Genomic DNA, 23563 nt, shown 5'->3' with positions numbered 1-23563 from the left:
CTGCCATTTAGAGGCCAAAATAGTTCCTACAGCAGCTGCAATCTGTGATAAAGAGTGAGGCTAAGCTATTGCCGTTCAAAATTAAATATAAATCCATTTAGAATGCCTGCAGAAGAGCGATCAATTTCAGCGTGGATAAAAGGACATTTTTAGAGCAAAATACTGTATTCATTCTCTTACTTACTATTACACTTAAAGCATGACTTCGCAAGAGCACCACTGTAAAGTGAAATACACCTCATATCCAGGGTAGATCCATTTCTATCTTTGCTGTGGATTTAACCTGATTCTTCTATAATTCTGCACTGAAAGGCAAACACTTTGAGAAACAGACTTTAAATCATTCATATTAACAATAATATCGTTGGCTTTGGATTTATGCAGTAGCAGTCATGATACAATATGTCTGGCATTACAATATTACTCACACCAGAGAATAGCTTCCACTCAGAGCTGATAAGACAGTCCAACAATAAAACAGATATTTGTGGGTTTAGTCATAAACTGTCAGTAAATCAAGTACATTTCCTGTCACCCTCATGGAAAACTTGGCCCATTTTAGAAATAACAACTTCACATGAATTTGATACTATGTTGTCATAGACAAGATGGAGTAAAGCAGTAAACATTTACTTTAACTGTATTTCAAATAAAATGAATCTGTTCTTAAAGTCTTACAGAACTGATAGAAAAAACGGATCTGTGTGGCTATCAAAAACATTTAATTACAAAATAAACACTAAAGACCTTCAGCTTTCTGAAATATTTAGCTGAAAGACCTTCACAAGCTCAGATACCCTTAGATTTGCAATGCCAGCAGAATGAGTTCACACCCTTCTGCATTGGTTTTACATGTTTTGTATGACTTAACATCAATATTATACATTTCTTTAAAGGTAAAACACCCTGGTAAAAATAAATAAAACTTGTTTTATTGAAACTCACCTTAAAATTCAAATACAAGTAAAATTACAAAGTCGTCGAAAATAAATGTACAAAGAGGCGTATAACATCTCCTGAGTCTTACAGTGAATATTTAATGATTTGAGGACAAATACATAAACAACTTTCACATAAAAATAAATACGAATGCTACACCACTCTAGCTAACACAGGATAGTGCTGGATTTGCACCAGCCCTCACAATTGTATCAGTAGGAGGCTGGCCCTCATTTTTGTTTTCATACTAAATAGAAAATGTCAACATGTACTGTTTTATCCACCTGGGGGCTGCAGTCGGTTGTTGCTCTCACCAAATGGTTGTGTTTTGTTATAGCTAGAGCTTTATTCCATATCAAATAAGACTGACTGACTGACTGTTTAGTCGTGTATAAGGTGCATTTCACTGAGCACAATCTCTTCTATTTGTGTAGCAAGTATTACCAATTCATTCATGTTTTGGTAGGGCTACATTAAGCAAAACCATACAATACAGTCTCTAACACACACACACACACACACTGAAGACTGTCTTCTAAAAAATGATGACTCCAAATTTGTTCAGCACTTTTTAAAGACAGCACATTAAAACAGTTTGGGTTCATATAACAACATTTCACCTCTCAGGAGAAACTGTTTACTTCCGGACTGAAATTATTCATATCCAACTCAGCACATTCAAATCCAACAGAGAGGGAGCACCTACGTATGTATGTATGCACACAGGCATGTACAAGACATGATCAGTGTGAAAGCAGTGCTGTTTCCCTTAAATTTAATGCAGGTGTGAAAACTTACATTTTCAATTCAGGATTCTACAGATAAATCACATACAGCTCAATTATGCCTTTGCAACAAAATATACAAAACATAAGACATCATTTCTTATTCAAAATAAAATTTCAACCAATATTTGTTCTAATTTTAAATATAGCATCTCAAAAGAGTGAAAGTGTTATATAATTTAAATTGTTTTTAAATAATTTCATTTATAAAATGTTACAAATCTCAGCATAAACAGCTGTTTGTCTAAAATTCCTAGTCAAACAATCATACAAATCTCTCTACCATAACAAAAGAACATCTTACACAGATATATATTTCTTGTCTCATCTTCCTACCAGTCGCAACACAAATGGTCCCACTATTTCTTTATTCAGGAATCCTGGACCTTATCCTTTTAATTGTTCTCATCTCAGAGCCAATCTGACAGGCTACCAGGCCCATATTTTTTCTTTCGACAAAAACAAGCCTGTGTTGACCTAGATTTAATTATCTGTTTTCACAAACACAAATGCTCACTGGTCTGTTAACAACATTATTAAGTTACTTCAAACATTGAAGAAAGAAAGGTTACAAAAATAAATCCTCTCTCAGATAGGTGTTTGATTTGATTGCAATGAAGCAGATAGAGAATAAGGCTGTGTGATGGATCTGATTGATACAGAGGGATAGAGAGACATCGAAGTCAAGTGGCCATTTAAGAAAAAGTGAAAGTACCTCATATACTTCAAGAGAAATCACGTATCTCTTTTCCTGTTGGTTTACCGATCCTGTGCCACTTTTGCACTTCATAACATTATTAGGGACAATTTAAAACATTTTGAGCAAATCATCTCTTTAGTCTGGAAGTTGCAAACCGTACGATGGAGGCGGGCCGATGCCAGAATATTCCAACATGGCACCTCCTTTCCCATTGGGCAGTGGTGTGGATGATGCGTCAGGACACTTTGTGATCTGCATTTTCATTGGCTACCTCTCATCTGTAAGAAAGGAATCCTCTACTGGTCACAATGCAGGAAACTTTGAAAATGTAGCTAAAATCTATATATGTTTTACCAGTTTTACTCACTCCAGACCAAATCCTTCCGCATTTGAAATAGCAATAGTCAATTTCTGTTTCACCTCCTTCTTGGTTTTGTAGGGAGGCAGACAAATCTGGTTAAAGCAGGTGTGAGATATTGGTAACCTGCAAAAAATGCAAAAGAGTTGCATTAATATAAACAAAAATATGGCAATGTATTCGTTATGGTAATAATAATCTTGATGCCTACCATTCTTTAAATCAACATACTTGATTTACATTGATTTTATTTTTTTACAATCCAGGATAAATCAAAGCTAATCCAATTTGACGATTTAAGAACACAATCATTAGAATTGCTTCTATCAGAGCGAGTGTTGTTTTTGATTCAGACACAGTGTTGAAGATAATGCATATCAATTCCACCACTGTCCAATTATTTCTCTAAAATATAATTCAAGCCGAAGAGATTTTCCACAATTAAATACATAAGCTCTTCATTCTTATGAAATGTCTTTCCGTATTAAAATATTAAATAAATAATGCTGCCAGCTGTTATATATACAGCTAATATTTCTTAGGATAATTGTTTCTTTTTAATTATTATGGTCCAAGAAATTACCAATCAGTGGAGACATCATTCTTAGCGATTTTAAAATTCAGATCAAGCATCCCACCAACTGGCACTCGGTCGCTTCCCGTGGCAAAATGTAGCAACTTCTTCTGTAACTCCAAGGGAAATCCCAAAGCCACATCCCAGAAACACCTGGAGGAGGAAAACATGCAAACATGTGAATCTGTTTTTAAATCTACCTTGGCTTGGCATGGAATTCATTGCTATTCTTATGAAGTAACACTGCAAAATTCTATGAAGGGTTAGGAACAAGACAATTTGACATTCATATTTAAAGTATAAAATTTTATTTGTTATATATCACCATCAGCCTATATCAATCCACCTCTGGATGAAGGCCTCCCCAAGATGTTTCCACTTGCTTTGATCTACAGTTTCTCTTTTCCACATCACACCTGCAAAGCTTATGATTTTACCTTCCTATCTTTCACCTGAATGTCTTGGTTTCATCTCTTGGGATCCATTCAAAAGCTTCCTTTGTCCATCTTTGATCTGTTCTTCCTGCAGTGTGCCCGGTCCATTGCCATTTTATCACATAGTGTGTCATATAGTTGGGTTTGTTCTCAGACCCATTCATTTATTTTTCTATCTACCTTTGTGTTGTGTGTGCTAAATGAGCCGGAGTCAATAAAATGAGTCCAGTAAGAGTCTAATAATCCACTGTCAGTCCACAACAGTGCAGACTCTGTGCAGAGGAGAACATTGCCAGCTTGCTGGAATCCACACACTGAAGTCTTTCACACAAAGTATATATCTGTAAATAATTCAAAATGGTTCGACACAGTTTTAACTTTTACTCCACAATAGTGCTTATCCAGAGAACCACTACTGTAAGCAGCCATACCGCATCTCAGTCAGCCAAATGCCTTTGCAGTGAGTCACGCCTGCTTACCGAATCGTTGGGTCTGTTTTGCTGTAGCCCTCATACTGGGTGACTCTCTGTAAGGCATTCAAGTCTAGGTCTGGACTGCCACAGACCAGGATCTCCACCTCCTCGGGTCTCAGTAACTACAAGTGAGAAAATAATTCAGGGAGAAAATAGCACCTGTATAGTACAGGCCAGTTTTTTTTTTTTTTTAACTATGTTTCTATGTTTTGATCCTTATACATGCATCCTTATACATACATCCCCCCCACCCACGAAAGAATATTGAAGAACATGTCATTAGTGAAGATAAATGTTAAAAAGATAACAAGGGAACAATAAACTTCCCTGACAGTACGGTCTTCAACTTTTATCAGACTCAGTTGTGTTTGTTGATGCTTTTAGGGACAGCGTGCTACAAATAAACTCAAGGGCTCGCCCAGTTCTCAATATGTAAAGAAACACTGGCGTTTTATACACTTTCTTATCAATTGCCTGTGCATCCATCATAACCAAGGTAGCACTATGTTTCAAAAGATCTATAATAATCCACTACAAAGGCCAGAGCTAACTGACTCCAACCGCAAAGCCAGTTATATAAGCAACTTGAACCTAGCGAGGAGTTATATAACAGCAGCATGAGGACAGCGGCTCAGGTTTCATTCCTGGTCTGAATCCAAGGCAATTCACTGGGTTTAAATGGAAGAAAACTCATTTATTTGCTGCATCCTCAATTGACTCTCTCAAGACCATACTTGGTATTATAATGGTTTGTAGAAAGACTTATATACATTAAGGTGAAAAAAGATGGATATATATCTGGAAATCTGTGCATAATTCTCTTTGCTTTTGAAAATAGCATGCAAGAAAAAGAAAAAGAAACTTTATTCAATGCCATGTCCTTGTAAAACGGTGTTGCTGCAAAAGACGGAATTGAACAGGCATTCACAAACCTATACACTTTTTTCTCGTCTGCCTCGGCTGTTTTGTCTTTTTGGTTGATTGTTAATTCTTTCATGAGAACCCAGATGACAAATACAGCATACATATAATGTAAATGTCTCCGAAAATGTAACCCCCTCTGAGTTATTCGCTTTTTTCTATCATTTCAAATAGTTGAGCTCATCCTGAGTTAGTAAGAAGCTACAGTACTAAACACTTTGACCAATACTAAGGTGCTGGGTCACAGACAAATTTAACCTGGAATCCTACCAAGATCAACATATTGTGGTTAGGGCATCTACCACTATATAATTAGTGCCCAAGGAGAAGAGAAAAGCCTGGTTTAAATGTTAGTTTAAGCTCTAATTTTGGCATTTGATTGAAATAGTTTATTTTTTCTGCTGAATGCATATCCTCAAAATGCAACATTGTTGGTGGACGTGGGGATAGACTACTGTAAATAATGTTCACGATTTTTAACTGAATAAGGACTGCGTACTAAGGCAGACCTCTGTACTCCATTATCCCCAAGTCGATTTTATACAATAAACAGTTTAACCAATAAGCAGAATGTCTCGTCTACATTCATTACGCAACTGAATAAAAATGCTTTCACCCATCTGACTACAGCAGGCTGGCATAAACGCGTTCTGGAAGTTTCCACAAATGCATGGAGTGTAAAATAAAATCTCTCATAAGAAGCAATAACAATCTGCAATCTGTTCCTATACAGATATACCTATACAGTTGAGCCATCGATCACCGTGAAAGAAAGTTATGCGCCACCTCAGAAAAGGAATGAAAGTACACTAAAGCCGGTGTCTGGGCAACAAAAGAGACCTAAGCACAAACTCAAAGATGCTTCCATGCTGCTTTAACTAGTGTAACCCTTCCAAAGGCTGCCAAGTTGTAGATGGTCGGGGCACACTGGCATCTTTGTGTGCTGGCTGATTGAAATGCAGGACGCGTCTCCAACTCAATATTATATACTAAACTCAACCTTACTCTTTCTATAGGGGTTTCATATGCATTCCACTAGCGACCTGAAAACCTAGATACTGTAGGTCTACCAAAATAGGGCACAGGCAGGCTAAAAATACAAAAAGCCTAGTCGGGCAAATTCAACATAGACAAGTTCAGTTCTCTAGGCTTCTCACAAGGTGTCTGACACAGCACACTTTACAGCATCCTTTCAGGCAGGGAGATTCTCGCAGACTAATGATTACTTAAAATGCCATTAACAACTCATTACAAAACAATACACACACACTCTGTATATATTATAACACACAATTCAAATTAAGCCTCATGAAACTTTGCCAATATCTCAGAGCAGCACGTTTTCCTTTGCTTTGTTTATTTTGTGCATCATATCATTAAGTCTATTTTCAATAAAAAATATATTTATATTAGACTTACCATCAGAGCATTTGAAGCACAAACACTATGGAATCCATAATAGAACTCGGCAAACTGTTTGTAGATGGACTTGTTGAGAAGGAAATCGATATACAGCTGGACATATTCTGTTCAACGAAAACACAAATGATTGGCACCTGATCCGAGAAAATGTGAAGAATGAAAACTACTTACTCTTCAAATCTCACATGATGTTATATGTTGAAAATGTAAAAGCAAAGTAACACTTTTTTCCAACACACTAGTTAGTCAGGCGATACCAGACTCACCTTTTCTGTTGTGGTTTGTAACAGGAATTCTGTCTCCACCTGGTTTGAGGCTGTATGATTTTAAAACCCCCAGTTCTTCCTGGGAAACCTGAAATAAACACTTGTTTACTTTTCCTGCTCTTCAGATTCACATAATGAAAGAAACCTAATATTATCTTGTTGTATTAATATATTCATTTTTGCCAAACTTAACAAGGATTTTCGGGTATTGACTTTTTTCACTTTAATGTTATTCAAAAGATCAAGCAGTACTTTGCACAATTTATTCAATACAGTTGTATACATGAGTGTGCCTGTAAAAACAGCAAAAACTGTATTAAGTTTAAGTTTATCTATAGATACTAAATATTTCCTTCATTCACTTCAAAAGTATTTGTTCCTCTAATAGTGTAATCAGAGTAGCTTTCATGTCATTGCAGAAGTTGGTAGTTCTCACCTGAAAAGTCAAATAGAAGTCCTCTTCTACGTTGCCTTCATAAGCTAACAGTTCACCAAGCCCATGAGCAAGCTCCTGGAAATTCAACACATTTAAAGCTATAGCAATTATTTGAAATTAAAAATAATGCAAATTACTTAGATTCTATAATTCTGTTAGTGAAGTTTTTTTTAAATAAAGTGAATATAAACTTTATAAATAACAGAGAAATAATATCAGTATTATTACTTTTGAAGGATAACTATCAATTATTGATCCTGAAACTGTATTTACAGGCTTTTAATGTGGTAGGCAATTCCACTTTGAAGCAGCAATACAAGCGAAATACAATATTGAAATGTTGCTTTTATATATATTTCAGGTTTCAATTGCAGTCACCAGATTTAACTTGTTCATGACCTTAAAGTAGTATATGAACCTGTAGTCTAATCCTGAAATGTGGCAAGAACATGGAGATCTTTTGCTGATTTGCTGTGCAGAAAGAAACCTGATGCTTTAGCTCTGTTTGAAAGAAAAGGTCATCATACAATAAACCTGTTCCCATGGAAATGCAAGTGACAGGCAATGCGAGTGCATCTGCACAAGTAAACTTAAACATGCAATACAAGGCTGTAAGAAAATGGGCAGCTCGTGATATATTTGTTAACCCTGTGAACACAAGACTGTTTACATGACTGTTGATACAAAAGCTGAAATGTCCTAGACTTGCATATTCAGATTCCCAGATACAACTGCGCTCTACAAAAGCAATGGCCTAACATAGTTACTTCATGCACAAAGCAGCAGCTGGGTCTGTATGAGACATCTGTTGCGCAAATGTATGATTACAATTACGTGAAACAACCTTTTTCCATAGAACAATGCACATGCTATTCAATGAAAATGTCAATGCAAAACAATAATAATAATATACGAATTATGTTTTAATAATTTTGCCTGGAAATAATATATATTCATTGTCTGCTCACAGTACATGTTTTTCTACAAATGGTTATTACAGAGATGAGCAACCAGGCTTAAGTAGGGAGACACCTGGTGGCAAACAACAACAAAATGTTTCAATAATTTCAAGACAACTGCAAATTTAATGCCAACATTAGGCTGATATTAAATACATACAAAGCAATACTAAATCTCACTATGCCCATCTGGCCACTCCAATTGAAATAATGAGTAATTATGAAATATCCCCCATTAATGAGGGAGAATTAAGGCCATTCTGTATTTGATTTAAAGACTGAATAAAACCATTGTAGTTTTTGAAATATTTTTTGAAATTAATTTGATAAATAAAAAATTTCTACAAAGGTGCATTTAAGTTCAAATCACTCTTGTTGTGAGTAATGGGGAAATATATCTTAATCATCAGCTGAGGATATGATGAACAAGGAATTTCACACTACAGCCTAAAGTCTTGGCAAGACAGGGCAGAGAGTCGAAGAGAGAACATGTTCCCGAGACGTCAATCTCAAATTACTTATTCTTCTGGCTGTCGCATAACATAAATTAGCCAAAACTAAGTGACTACTTTCTACTGTGCTGTTATATTAGCAGTGTTTGGGTGCAACATTTCCAGTGAAATGATTTAACACTCTCTCTCTATCTACGTCAATCACAAACAAAAAAACGAAAAAGAAACCAGAAAAGACTGTAATAAATGTTGTAGGTGCACTCACTGGCATTATCTGGTCCAGGTCAGCCAGAGTCAGAGGAGCCATGCCCACTGGGGTGTCGTGGTCACAGGGCACGATGGGCGGACTCAGCAACTTCTTATAGCAGCAAGGTGGAAACCGAATATCCAGGGTGATGCTATTATACACAGCAAGACCCATGAGCTACAAGATCAGCTGTTAAGTACCATGTCTGGATTTTGTTTCTGTTGACACTTGCCTGATTTGACTCCAGATTTCCCTCTTTAAAAAACAGGTTCAGTGTAATTTTGTCCCATTTCAAAAGACAGCCATCATGATTGAATAATGTCTAATGAGAAGCAGATGTCAGCTCTGTGTAAGTCCATGGAGACGGTTGGAAAAAGCAAACTAATTCACTCCTATTTCTGAGATACAAATTCTTATTTCAGGACTGGATAACTTTTTAATTATTCTTTTTTTTTATGGCTGCTTTTATGGATTTGTCCTCCCTTGTTGTCAATACCAAATGCTAAATATTAAATCAACAGTAAGACATGGAACTTGGGAGATCCAGAAATCTTCGCAGCCCACGTGAAAACAGCAAGGCTGGAAAAACCAATTCACTTGAGCAGCTTTTTCATTAAATCTGGATAATAAAAGCAACAGGAATTTACAGCACAGCAGGTGTACACAATACGAGCAACTGCATCAAGTCTACAAGAAGCAGTTTCTCCTTAAAAGAGTAACAGCTGTTATCAGTAGGTCTTCCATATGTAACTGCCTTTCGCTTTATGTTCAATTTAGGTAGGCGGATATTAGATTTACTTCAATATACCCAAAACATATTGGTGCCGAGTGGAGGAAAATTCCATGTGGTTTGGAGTGATGAACTAAAAAAAGCAACAAAACCACCGGAACGTGGAGCAGAAAGGCATATTAAAAAAGTTAAAAAAAAAAAAAAAAAAAAAAGAGCACGACTTATATAATAATAATACAAACCACATGCTGGAGCAAAGTAAGAAGTGTAACACAGCGTCTTTTCTGTTTATGATCAGTGACATCTAATACACAGACTATCAAAAGCAGAGCTGAGCTGTCCTGTGAACTGGCTGATAAGCGATGAGGCAACAGGGTGAAATAAACTGCAGTCTTTCAAAGCAATTACAAGTTGGCAGTTCAGGGACACAACTGTACTTGCTGCCATTTTGTCATGGCAGCCCAGTGTCCCTTCATTACTTCCAACAGAGCACTAACAGGAAATCAGCTCACTCAACTGGAAGTCATCCGAATATCTGCAAATACCGATTTTAACAGATCTGGTACCAAAGGATACGGTTCCCACCAACCGAAATTCTGAATAGTTATCGCACTTCCAGCAACTGAACCAATGACAGTGGGAATCCTTCAAGTAGGTAAACATACCTGTAAGACAAGTAAAAATAAGACTTTTAGATCATAAATAAATAAGCAAACAGACAAACAAATAAATAAATTAATTAAAAATACATGCAGTCGGAAATTAAATGTGTAAAAATGTGATTATATTCTTGGTATTACTAAAACAGATTAATGGTGAGCTTTGATTACATCACAGTGACAGATGGCCACCGTTCTCACCCACGCAGACGACTTGTAATTCTTATATAATGTTCTGGTCACAGTAGTAAAGCTTATGTTTCATGTTGGGCTGAGCACTACTATTCCACTGGTTGTGAGGGACGTTATGATGATATCCTATGAATGTTACGTGGTGGAGAACACTATATAAAAAAGACATAGTACACTGATAATTGTTTTACTTGGGAACAAATAGTCACCTATACTGAAACCTGTGGTGTTCCTGTCATTGAACTACCTTATTCTGCATAAATATTCATTATTACATCCATTCTGATTTGGGTTTTAATCATAAATGCTAGAAATGCCATGACAGACATGTGTTATCCATTGACTGCATCCCTCGCACCGTAGTCTGTGTGGAAAATCTGTCGAATGAGGAGAAGAAACCACTCCTTCGTCAAGCCGCCCATGTCCAAACCCGCTTCTCCGACAAAGGTGACTTTCAGTTTCTTCTTTAAATCAGCTCTCTTCCTCGTCAGCTGCAAGACCATCAAATTTTAGCCACAGTTAAAATATTTTTCCAAAATAAGCAACACCCGCACTCAAACATTCCCCCACGTCCTTCTCACAACACAGGCAGGCTAACTGTGAAAGAGGAATGTCATGATTTTTTAAAAAGAAAGCTAAAAAAAGAAAGCGGCTGAAGTCGGTCACTATATTGGTTTTTGAATCTGCTTTCTGAAATTCTACAATTTTATTAATTGTTCAGTTGTGTAGCCGATTTTACCCCAGGAACCAGAGTGCAATATAATAAATAAACATACTATAATCATAAAATACAACACTAGTGCTTATGTTAGGATTACAAAACAGAGAAATACACTTTTACAAAATACAATGTTTCAAAATATACAGTAATATAGTAAAATGTGTTTATTGCTATAAAACATTACCTCATCCAGGGAGTCGCTGACCAGCTGGGGTCGTCTCACTTTGATGTTGAGAAACAGCAGGTTCATGTCGACTCTCTGCCTGCGAGAGACTTTGTCCACGAGACTTTGCTGGAATTAGTGACAGGAGAATCATTGCAGAGATGCCATTAAGATTCGTATCACACAATAGCTCTTGCAATGTAGTGGTTGGATGAAAATATACAATATATAATTTATACACATTTTATAACATGACTAGGACTAAGTATAGTATGGTACTCCAGAAATACTTCTAAGGGAAACCTTTGTGGCCTCTCACCCTGGCAATGTTAATCATCTGCTGCTCTGAGTCTCTTTGGATGATCAATTTCTTCGCTGCGATCGAGAGAATGAACGGGAACTGGCAGAACGAGAACCTAAAGAAAGGGAGAAATGAATGACTCGCTGAAGAATCGTATAACATACCTTTTCACTTCCATGAAATGCAAATCAGAACATTTTAAGTATTTTATTTGATAATAAATACAGTAAGCATCACACTTTTAGTGATCATTTGGTACGATGAACACAAGAGGGAGCTATAATTCTACTTGAAAAAGGGATTCAACTTCAACAGACCGATTACAAAACAGTCTCTCCACGATTTTAATGGCCGTTCCCTCACCTGTGTGAATTCCCATAACACTGCCACGTCTGATATTCTTCCATAATGTCAATATGGTCCAGCGTTAAATTATAGAAATCCGTGAAAGGCAAAATTGGTGGATTAGAAATGCTGTTTGCTGCATCTACAACAGAGAAATAAAAGCATGGATGTATTTTATAGGCAAATTGTATCCTAAGAAAGTAAGAATGGTGTTTTGAAAGCAAGTAAGTAATTCAGTTAAAACAAAACAAAACAAACATTCATTTACTATTTTTTTCCCCCTATTCTGTTGTGCACCAGGAAAAGACTTCCTTTGACGGATTTAAATTTGGCACTCACTGAGTAGAGAGAGGACTTTGGTTGCTGAAGGAATCCACCAGGTACATTTGGCCAGGGGCGGGACATCGTCGGGCTTTGTGGGGAAGAGGCGCAGGGAGATAAACTGGAGAAGTCTGTCCACCAGCTGTTTAAACCTCCTCTGCGACAGCCTAGTAGACAAAGCAGAGTAATCGGGTGAAAAAGCAGTACAAAGACACAAGAAGAATTGTTTTATAAAAGTGTTGTTCATTGGCAATAGAAAAAATATATATTACAATAGATGTAAAATAGCGTAGCAATCTGATTAGAGTGGAAAGTATTTTTGGTCATCTGAAATTAAGTTAGCTTTTATTAATGTGCTAGAATGAGAGGTTTAGCATACAGAACAGATTTCAGTCACACAGCCAACAGGTTAATAAGAACCAGGAGGACAAATCTTACTTTTTAAACCAGTGAACAAGGAAATGATGGTCTGCCTCCGCCAAAGCTGCTATCTGTCTCAACAAGTGTGCGTATATGACATACGTGGACGTGCTGCTGTACTGCGGATTCTATCAAACACAATCCACACAAAAGATTAGAATGCATTTAAACACATTTTTATATTTTTATAGAAATATGTTTTATCTATAGTTGTTTACTTAAGATGACAAGATAGCTACCTACATGGTTCAATGACAAACAAAATCTCGAAAACATTTCCCATTAAATATGACCTCATCAGTTTTTCCCCATAAAAACGCTGTGCGCAATCCCGACATATGTTTGTATTTAACATCTGAGGTGGGGTCATTTTTCATACATGTACTGCAGCCCTTCTGATCCCTTCGAATAACACTTTCAATCCAATAACACGCCCCTGTACAGAAGTCTCTAGCTGAAGACAGTAAACACAGGCTGGTTTTGTCATCTTGCAGAACTCTAGATATGGTCTAATGACTGACCACCTGATTTGGTTTCCATACAATGGTTGTATACTGACAGTGACAAAACCAAAATAACACAAAATATTATCCAGTTTCTTGCCACATATTGGATTTATGACATTATTGTAAAACAGGTTTAAAGGTAGTGATGCATTACAGTTTCCTTTACTACTTCAACATTAACAACCTTTTGTGTATCTTGAGTTTTGAGATTATCCAAAGGCAGTATTCTGGCACGGGGCCCATAGCGCAAGTATTTTGGGCTTTGTATGGACAGTTAACAGAAATCATTCTTGTCAAGTTAGGATCTGAAGTTCACTGTACATTACCTGAAGAAGTATGAAGTAAGCTCGAAGGTCATCTTTGGTTCGGGGCCTGGAAAATAAAGTGAACACATACAAATGTTCTTCATTCACACCTCTTTAACAAAGTCAAGGGACACCTGTTTTCTATTGTGCCACTATTTCAACTTTTGACATAGGCCACATTTCTTTAAAGTGAATACAGACAGCAGAAAGGAAAAGTTACTTATAAAGTAGCCTGAATGGTTGAACCCTGAGATCCATTAACAACAAGTTACTGTTAAACTATGTAAACAGTAACAGAGACAAGTACCTGGAAGAAACTCTTGCTTTGTACATAATAGGTGGTTCCAGTAAATACAGCTATTACATTTACCCGTGAAAAGACATATCTACAGTCTCTCATCTCAGCCTTACATTTCTTCTTGGATGTGTAATTAATAGTTACAAAATGTGGACTGAACAAGTCAGTTTGGGGTCTCCCTTTAATTTCAGTACATTCATTTCACAGTTGTTTGAGGGACCACTGGTTTGAGTTGGAGGACAGCAACAGTCCCTCTTGCCAAACCCCACCCCCTACCCATGTGACACCCTTACATCAACCAACAGATTAAGGACATATTTTAATACTCACCCTTTCCATTCTCTCAATAAGCTGTTAATTATTCCCTTCAGCACTGATTTTTGTATGTCTTGGGGCTACAATATGCACACACAAAAAAAGAGCAGAGTAACTACAAAGAATATATGTGCATATCCATCTTTACTGATAAAAGCACACAAAGAAAGATATATAACTGAAACAAATATGTCAATGGAGGTCTTAGCAATAAATTTGTATTTAGAGAATCAACCTAAAGAATCTAAAATCTAATTAGAATCTTAGAATTTGAATCTTAAATCTAAAGCCTTGACCGGAAACATTTTGCCATGTACTTACTGTATAGAGTAAGGCATCGTAAACAGCATTAACAAATCTTGTATTAACTCCCACATCTTCAATTGTGTTAAAGGGTGCATTTGCGTCTTTCTGAAAGAAAACACACAGATTAATCTAAACCTTTAAGTCTCTGACAAGGGAATGCAGCCTCTTTACTGCGTTAATGGCGGTGCAGAAAATGTATGATTAGCTTTTGTTTTCCTGCCAATTTTGAGGTCATTTTGGCATTACTGCTTTAAACTCATATACTTATATGGCTTTGTTTGGATTATAAACTAAACTATAACATCTCATAAGCATGCCAAGCCATGCTGTTAATACATATGCAATTTATTTTTTTACAGTTTATTTCTATAAATATTACGCACCGTCCCTCCCCCTCGATTCCATTTCACATTTAAAACTTTTTCTGTTGACCACAGTCCTTTGCTGTTCCACCAGGCAAGGGACCATAACACTAACTTCACAGGACTAACCCCGTTACTGCAGTACTACTGAATACACCGATTCAAGACCCAGACGCCCCAATTGTTCAGCTTCAGTTGTGAACAGGTGCTATTTTTCAGCCTCTCAAGTCGCTTTTATTCCTTCCTTTTCAGAGAGAAATAAAACTGCTCCTTTTTTTATAGGCTTGAGTCAATATTTGAACTCTTACAGAAACAAATGTAATACGTCTTACATACCTTAAAAGCAGCATTCAGTTCCAAAAAAGAGTCAAATGTAGTCAAGAAGAAATCATGGACAACTTTCCAGTTGCCTGAAATGGTTGCCTTTTCAAGGTCTTCCCTAAAACAAAACATAGTCTGTAAGAATACTAACATTTCATTGCATTTAAAAGAAGATAAATATGAGTAAAATAAACCTGACACTTAACAATGCATTCCACTTCAAGATTAATAGTATTATGTAATCCCAGAGATTTCGATTATGTAAAACTTTCACATAACCATTCTCCTCAGGTCATTTTAAAATAAGCTGGTGTCCTTCACTGCATTTAACAGTTAACATTGTAAACTGATACTCGCTCTGCAAATGAAAGGTCTAGTGGTCACATTTTCCATTCAATCTACAATATACAGTGCCTTGCAAAAGTATTCAGACCCTTCCTATGGTGTCCCAATATATGAAGTTACAAAATGATACTATTTACTTATTTCTTTATGTTCTTGCTTTGAATGTGTGGAGTAGGTTGTGTATATATGAATTCCTACTTCAAAGTGTGATGACTGATGCTTTCAAGCAACAAAATGTGAAAACTGTGAGAGGGTCTGAATACTTTTGAAAGGCGCTATATATATCATTATTGGCAGCAGCAGCCTTTATCGATCCACTGCAGTATGAAGGCCTCCCAAATATATAAATGTACTCACTGAAACTCCTTCACAGTCTTGGTGCGGAGAGGAATGATGGGTTCGGAGGGAAACGGGGCCTTCATCTCCGGAGGAAGCGTCTCTATGGAGATGCGATGCTTCTGTCGGACATCCGAGCAGAGAGGAGGCAGCTCTCTCACTCCAATAAAAATAAAAACAACACACACACACACACAAAACAACAGTTACATTATTACAATCGGATCATAATAATGTAGCAAAATTGAAACTGTTAGTAGAATCAGAATGTTTCTAGACCATTGTAAAATACACCGATCAGCCATAACATTATGACCACCTGCCTAATATTGTGTATGTCCAATACAGCCCTGACCCATCGAGGCATGGACTCCACTAGACCTCTGAAGGTGTGCTGTGGTATCTGGCACCAAGACGTTAGCAGCAGATCCTTTAAGTCCTGTAAGTTGTGAGGTGGGGAATTTGGAGGCCAAGTCAACACCTTGAACTCGTGATTCATCAGACCAGGCCACCTTCTTCCATTGCTCCGTGGTCCAGTTCTGATGCTCACGTGCCCATTGTAGGCGCTTTCGGCAGTTGACAGGGGTCAGCATGGGCACCCTGACTGGTCTGCAGCTACGCAGCCCCATACGCAACAAACTGCGATGCACTGTGTGTTCTGACACCTTTCTATCAGAACCAGCATTCACTTTTTCAGCAATTTGAGCTACAGTAGCTCGTCTGTTGGATCGGACCACACGGGCCAGCCTTCGCTCCCCACGTGCAATGAGCCTTGGCCCCCCATGATCCTGTCGCCGGTTCACCGCTTTTCCTTCCTTGGACCACTTTTGATAGGTACTGACACCTGCAGACCGGGAACACCCCACAAGAGCTGCAGTTTTGGAGATGCTCTGACCCTGTCGTCTATCCATCACAATTTGGCCCTTGTCAAAGTCGCTCAGATCCTTACGCTTGCCCATTTTTCCTGCTTCTAACACATCAACTTTGAGGACAAAATGTTCACTTGCTGCCTAATATATCCCACCCACTGACAGGTGCCATGATAACGAGATTATCAGTGTTATTCTCTTCACCTGTCAGTGGTCATAATGTTATGGATGATCGGTGTATGTAACTGCCCTGTAATGTAAACCCATGGATCACAACATCATACATCATAATATGTTTTACTTTGACCAGTAACACTTGTGTAGAATAGTGCTAAATATTCCACAGCAGAACATGAACACTATTCATATGACATTTGACAATGCTTCTCAGGCACGACATGGGAGACCCGGATACCCATGTTGTCATGGGAATGTCAGATCTTCAGCCGCCGCATACAGTACACGCTGAATCAAAAGCTTCCACAGTAACAGTTTATTAATCAAAGGCGGCCTGGCACTCACGGGTGCCCCTTAGTAAAAATAAACAAAATCAACGAGCTGATCATCACAGTGTGCCTCAGTGAAACCACTGATTCACCATGAACAGCTTCAATCAGCCATTCCCATAATATTACAACAGAGAGACTGAGAAAAGCTGGGATTTGATGGGATCTAGAGTCCTTTAGAAACTGCGCAGGTTTTTAATGAGAACATGGTAATTTTTGTTGTGAAGATTCATGCAAACATAATTGAGACCGCTTAACACAGGTTAATTTTTAAATGTTACAGTTTCCAGGCAGATGCACCGAATCCATCATGTTTATTATGATTTAGAGCAGTGGACTTGAAGGAAGATAATCATGAATGACAACAGCCTTCATATTTTTAAGGCATTGTTTATCGCAGGGGGGATTAAGCAAAATCACTTTCATCTCTATGGAAAGGAAAGCAAAACACATCTGCTTCATCAAGTAAGACTAATTTATTCAATGAGTCCCTTTGATATTCAATTACATAACTAATATGCATAATAATAACACTATCTTTGAAGTTCTTGGCAATATGATTATTTCTCAATTAACTCTGAAATTGTCAAACTAGTTCTTCCAACTGTTTTTCTGTGTGGAACAAAGGACAGGGAAAGTATATCTTTAAAGAATAGACAATAAAACATATATATTTGTTCATCATTAGGATCCTTTAACACCTAATCCAAATATTATATGAACGTAGTCAACTGCAGCTGCGAAACTGAACATTAATAAAAAAACTAGTTACAGGGGTCATTTATTTTCAAGAAACCCCAAACATATATGCGTTCTTCCAACAAGATCACATTTTATATCTGGTTGCAAGTTACTTATCCTGTCTTTTAACGATGAATAAGAGCTCACATAAGAATTTAAATTGAACGATGGTTAGGTTATATATATATATGTATGTATTTTGGCATTGATGAAGAGAAAAAAAAAAAAAAAAACTTGGATCTGCTACCCAAAAATTGGCTTGTAGTCCACTCTGCTCACCACACATGGCCACGCCCCCTCACTGTGACTTAATGACAGTTAATAAAGTTCTCAAAACTATATAAAAACACAGCCCTAAAATATTCACTCAAAGTATCAATTAGTTTTCAAATAACTAGGTTCTCCAGTGGTGTTTCATATGTATTTATAGAGTACTACTACTCCATTATCTGTATATTACACAACAGCATCAACCAGAGAAGTGTGATTTCTTTATAAGCCGTCTAATGCCATGTCTTACCATGTTTTCCATTGGGCATGAGAAGTTGCGTGGATAGATGCCGGCTGCCCACAACGTCTTTCTTCTGGTTTATCGTTGAGATAAAACTGTTGAAGGTGGGAAAATGTGGCTTTGTTCCTCTGTCCAAACCCTGTCATAAATAGATGATTTAGAGAATTTCAAAAAGGTGAAACAAATGGCAATCGGACACTTTCATACCACTGTGAACATGACTGTGACAACAAATCACACCATTATCAGACACAAACAAGGCAATATTCTTCTCAGCATCTTTCCTTTACTGTAGATTTAATAGGAACTGAGGCCTTTCCAAGTAATACGATATTAATAGCTTTTGTTCTCAACTTTTGGAGCCAATCAATTGATTTCCATATTTGCATGAAAGACAGACATACCCAGTAGATCTAATTTCTAAATTAATCTGATAGACTTTTTTTGTTGAAGAAAATTAAAAATGTTTTTAAAAATGATTTTGTTAATAAGAATAATATTTGTGTTGGTGTACTCTAATGATTCAGGTACTATTAACCTAGAGTAAATAATATAAAGCCAGTTATAAAGCAAGTCTAAACAGCTAGTCTGTTCTTTATACTACAGTAGAATACAATGAATGTTATACAATGCAATTCATATAGCCTAATACCTTCTTATACTTTGCAAATGACCCTACAAATCTAATGGCAGCAAGATAACTTCACAGAGTATCACCTTTCATGCATTGGCTGATACATGTATTCATGTGAAATAGGTACCACAGATCTAAACAAAGGAATGGAAATTATCCGATATGTCCCCATACACTCGGGATAGAAAAGCCCGGAACATATTCGACAATCACAATGGTCCTTTTTTTTTGCTATACAATAAAAACAAAGTGCACATACAAGTCATGTTTGTATAGAACTTATGGTTTTCAACATAATATACAATTTAATATACACATTTTACAGGCACCTAAATATATTTGAAATATTACCAAAACCGAGATCAACAAAATTAACAGAAGCCAGATACAGTTTTCCTTCTTAGTTTTTTTTTACAGAATGACAATTTCTTAAAAATCAGTCTCTTTGATAACATTCCTGTTTAAACAGACATTAAAAAGACGACTACACAAAGCTGCAGTTTTATAAATCGCCTGTACAATATGGCTTAGTCATTTCATTAATGGCTGGAAAATATCATCTTATGTGCAGTTGGCCAGGACAAATCTGAGACAATAGGGATTTTACATTTCAACAAAGCAGGCTTTAAAACTCATACAAAAAGGCATGACTCCTTAAAACAGTGTGCATTGACTTTTCTTACAAATTAATTGTATTAACAAAAACACTGCTAACACACGTTACAGCATGAACTAACTTCTATGTAGAGTTAGTAGTTCATGTTGTCTTTATAGATTATATTAAAGATCTTAACATATTAAGGGTTTGTCATCCGAGTCTTCTCTAACAGAAATGGACACTTCATCAGACTGTGCCGAGTGCAAAGTGTTAAGCAGCAGGTTTTGACACCTTGACAGGCAGAAAGTGTTAAAAGCATGTGGAAAATAAAAGTTAAGCATATGCCAAGCAGCTGACACGAAGAGAGAAGGCATTATGTTTTATGAGAACCACATGGGATACTCTCCTGTGCTGAGAAGAGTCATCGCACACTGCTACTGTTTCTATTTAAAGGAGAAGGACTGTGCATTTTCTAGAAATCACTTCTCTGAATTTTCTGTTGGAAGATCTTTTTCACATTATGTTAAATGTAATGGGGCTACTGTAAAAAATACATTTATAGGTTTCAAAGATTGTAGGTTTAATATATTTAAAAACAACAACAAAAAACTTTATTGAAATAATGAACTTTCCACCATTAAAAAAGGTACCATATAGGCAGTTTCCGATTAAAACCAGATTTCAGAGCAGAACACACTGATGTGTTCAGTATTTTTGGTGTGGCTCTTCTCCACTGGATTACAACATTTCCTTTATAAAACTCAGCTTTCTGGATCAAAACAACACTGCATCTCTCAATCTGCGGCTTGCCAAATAAAGTTATTTATTAAAGAGTTAGTGCATGTGTTTGCAGAATTTTGTATCTCACGTTAACTGTGCTTTAAATATGCAGTATTTCCAAGGTATGCACTAACGGAAACTAAGTTATGACATTTCCAGACATTACTTAAAGTCTGAAAAATGATGCGTCCCATAGGCTGGTTAATTTAGTCCCATTTTCCCTAAAGTAGCAAACGTGTACTAAATACGTGTACTGTATCTGTTAACACAAAACTATAAAAGATATTTTATACAAGAACACCATAATTTGCTTTCATTAGGTTGCAAAGAATAGGACTTGACTCCAGACCACACCTGTCAAAACAACACATTAGGAGAGCAGCTGGAGGAGAAATATATGTTTCCTTGTTTGTTCGCTGTTGTTTTCAAAACTGTGTTCCAAAACATAATTAAAGTATTCAAAAGCTCTCACAATTCATTTTTAAACCTTAACCCAAACCTAGAAAAAATAAATACAGAACATACGGAGAAACAGTTACTTTGTGTAGTGTATTGTTAAAGTAAATGTGAGTAAATATAATGGCAACACATTTTACACTTTTCCTGCATCTGAATTTACAACCCAGAGATGGCAAGAAAATGCTCAACTGAAAAGAACAAATGTGTTGATGTATCATTTAGTCAGACATAAATAAATAAATAAATACATACATACATACATACATACATAAAACAGTTACACGAAGATCACAAGTTATATATTAACTTTAAAAATCTAGTCGATAACTTTGTTTCTGTGACATCCTGTTGAACTTTAATATCTTTGACATTCAGATGGCTGACAGTACCAAACACTCCTGTGCCATCAAATACAGTACTTTAAAATACTACATCATGGAAAACTAATATTCAATATGTTTACGAATGCAACACTTTTATGGGTGAAAGAATTATTAAAATGTGAAACCTACATTCTCATATACATATATACAATTAGGAAAGTAACTTGAGATGTTTTTTTTCTTTTCGATTATCAAGTTGTAATAGTTGACGTAGTACCATAAAATAGAAATCTTAAATAGAAATAACATCTTTAATTATATCATATATTTCTATATAATGTGAAAGACAATTGTACGTTCTTCAACAAGGCTTTGTAAATACAATAAATCAGTACTGGCTGTAGCAGGAGAAATGTAGTTTTCAGTCTGCTTTCAATCTGACATTTTCAGAACTTTTAGTTAGTATTTTTTTTTTCAAATTGCATACCTGTATGTCACTTGCATTACTTGTTAAAAATACTTATTTCCTAATAATAATTATCATCATAATCATAACAACAATGATAATATTACTAGTACTAATAATAATAATTGCATTGGTCCTTTTAACTGTGAACTGTTATAATAGTATAAACTTTATTTTAATATCTTTTTTCATTTTGAATAGCACACACTCAAATAAATTATAAGGAAGACAGACACCTATTATGCAAGAAAGGCAACCAGGTTAATAAGTTAAATATAGGCTATTCAGATGATTTTCATTTAAAGTGCCTTTGTTTTCACTCACCCCAGAAGCTGCAGCACTCAGTATGGGAGGAAGCTTGTCTCTCTCTCTTTCTTCTGGGGAAAGTGAAGAAAAGTTGTCTTCATTCATGTTGAAAGCGTTATTCTTCAGCCCTGGAAAAGAGACGGTCTTGCAGGAGCAGCAGTCCCGGGGGACATGCTTATGACAGACGCAGTGAAGCAGAGCGGTGCATTTCTCCACTTTTATCCTCCCTTCTCCCTCTGTCTACCTGTCTGTGCTGCACTATTCTCATATATGACCACAGAGCCCCAGTCCCCGGGTGTTGATGAGAAAGTCGTCGCACTGAGCAGGTGAGTCTCCGCAACCTGTCAGCACTGATGCTGCGGCCGCACAAGTCCAGCCCGATCCGACTGCGCAGCAACACGCAGTCTCTCCCCGCTAGTGTGATGCGATCATTACATACAAAGTAACTTGATGGGCTAACTTAAAACTCGCCTTCATCATCTCTATCCCCAGCCGCACAGCTGCACACTGGCGCCATGTTGTTGAGGAGGCTCATATAGAAACGGGCTGCCGGAGACGGGGACTGGCGTTGCGTCATTAGCGCAATTAAGGAGACGCGCAATTAGAACAGCCCTGTTCTCTTTCCTCCCGCACTTTCCAGAATCCCATTAGAGCCCAGCGTGAGAAGTGATGGATTCATGCAAGCGGCTTCAGAGAGGAGACATCTGCAGCTGGGCTTTGTAGTGGAGGCTTTCATGTCGTTTTCCAGGATATCAAGGATACAAAAGAATAAAAGCTAAACGGATGCATTTTTCCCCCTGTTGTTTTATATATTATTGTTATTGGGTAGTGAATTATTTAGATGCAATGCTATTGGAGTTTACAAATCTGTAATCTGACTTGCGCGTTGGAGCATATATGTGGACAGAACTATATTGATGTCATGTATTTGAAATTGTAGTGTGTATACGTCACTTTTAAACACTGCTGCCCCACTTCAACACTAAATGCCGGATTGCAAAGCGCACTAAGGGAGAAACTTCAGACACAGCAGCGGCGTGGCGCTATATTATTTTCCTCTTCAGCTACTGTAGCGAGTGGGCGGGTTGTTACAGTAATATTTTGAATAATTCCTAGCAACGTGAAACGTGGGAGTGAAACAGCCATTAAAATGTTGGGAGCCAGACAGTTTCCCAGTTGTTGGACCAGGATGCTTTGGTCACATGATCAGCGTTATGAGCATAACTTGAGCCTAGTTTGCCTTCATTATATTCATTATAGGATATGCTAAATATTAAAATAATAACAAAGGTGGACACTGTGGTCATTAATCTTGGATGTTTGGTATGCATGACATGTTTGGGTGTTTGAACAAACCAATTAATACATACATAAATGTAGTGATATGTATTCTTGATTCAGAAGGAATACATTTAATTTTTCCAGAGACTAAAGCAGGAAGATGACATCATCTGTGAG

At 36.9% G+C, this 23563-nt stretch overlaps 1 protein-coding gene across 1 annotated transcript; it reads right to left on the bottom strand.

The window, feature by feature from the left end:
* Positions 1-910: 910 nt before the first annotated feature.
* Positions 911-23013, bottom strand: hectd2 (HECT domain containing 2). Its single transcript, XM_066693482.1, has 22 exons — positions 22124-23013; positions 18549-18678; positions 15934-16072; positions 15247-15349; positions 14564-14653; positions 14258-14322; positions 13651-13696; positions 12837-12946; positions 12417-12565; positions 12096-12219; positions 11751-11847; positions 11453-11560; positions 10906-11038; positions 10273-10361; positions 8985-9143; positions 7309-7383; positions 6873-6960; positions 6604-6710; positions 4270-4385; positions 3366-3509; positions 2792-2908; positions 911-2702 (listed from the first exon to the last, which is right to left on the bottom strand). The coding sequence occupies exons 1-22, from the start codon at positions 22208-22210 to the stop codon at positions 2699-2701; spliced, it is 2280 nt and encodes a 759-aa protein (XP_066549579.1). The 5' UTR covers positions 22211-23013; the 3' UTR covers positions 911-2698.
* Between the last annotated feature and the right edge of the window lie 550 nt (positions 23014-23563).

This window comes from Amia ocellicauda, chromosome 20, assembly GCF_036373705.1.
Source record: "Amia ocellicauda isolate fAmiCal2 chromosome 20, fAmiCal2.hap1, whole genome shotgun sequence".
Classification (NCBI taxonomy): Eukaryota; Metazoa; Chordata; class Actinopteri; order Amiiformes; family Amiidae; genus Amia; species Amia ocellicauda.
The sequence above is the reverse complement of the archived record's forward strand: the minus strand, read 5'-3'. Positions and strand labels throughout refer to the sequence as shown.